The sequence below is a fragment of the Chrysochloris asiatica genome, unplaced genomic scaffold (assembly GCF_000296735.1).
Source record: "Chrysochloris asiatica unplaced genomic scaffold, ChrAsi1.0 scaffold00087, whole genome shotgun sequence".
NCBI classification, from domain to species: domain Eukaryota; kingdom Metazoa; phylum Chordata; class Mammalia; order Afrosoricida; family Chrysochloridae; genus Chrysochloris; species Chrysochloris asiatica.
The window spans coordinates 6,765,431-6,766,112 of record NW_006408605.1 but is presented as its reverse complement, the minus strand read 5'-3'; the positions used below and the strand labels follow the sequence as shown (position 1 = coordinate 6,766,112).

At 32.3% G+C, this 682-nt stretch overlaps 1 protein-coding gene across 1 annotated transcript in view; it reads left to right on the top strand.

The window, feature by feature from the left end:
• Nucleotides 1–286: 286 nt before the first annotated feature.
• NME5 (NME/NM23 family member 5) overlaps nucleotides 287–682 on the top strand; it is a 54,402-nt gene continuing 54,006 nt past the window's right edge. Inside the window, exon 1 of the mRNA XM_006866218.1 lies at nucleotides 287–415. Within this exon, the coding sequence (XP_006866280.1) occupies nucleotides 287–415 (129 nt within the window). The remainder of the gene's footprint in view (nucleotides 416–682) is intronic.

Sequence of the window (682 nt, the reverse complement as noted above, 5' to 3'; positions counted from 1 at the left end):
AATGCGTGACGTGGATGCACAGTAGAGAGCATATCCCTGGTAATATGCTTATAGAAAAATATGAAGGGGCTTCAAGAAGTTCGTGGAAATAATTGAATTAAAAGATGGAAGTTTTCCATAAACTTTTAGAAGCTTCCTTGCATGTGGCAATGTAACTTTATAAATTAAAATCAAGCACTTTATATTGCTGTTCTTAATCACAGTTACATTAAATTTGGGGTGGGGTGGGGTACTATCATTGCAGTTGATTCGTCAAGAAACTCAAATTGTACTCTGAAAAGCTGGGATGGAGTTATCAATGCCCCCACCACAGATATATATCGAAAAAACTTTGGCCATTATCAAGCCAGATATTGTTGACAAAGAGGAGGAGATACAAGATATTATTCTCAGATCTGGATTCACCATTGTTCAGGTAACTTCCGGTCACAATAATTATATGTTTTTCTCATTCTGATTTTTTCAATGTACATGCATTAATCCATTTAGATCCTTAGCGTTTAGCATTAAGTTTAGGTTTATTTTTATAAAAGTAATATGTGATAATTTTTTTTAAAAGAGTTTTTTTCAGCTTCAAAAGAATATAAAATGGTTGAATGTGAAACTGATGATGTGCCCTGTAAACTTTCACTCAATCCACAATAAAAACCTTAAATTAAAAAATATATATATGTTGTTGTTG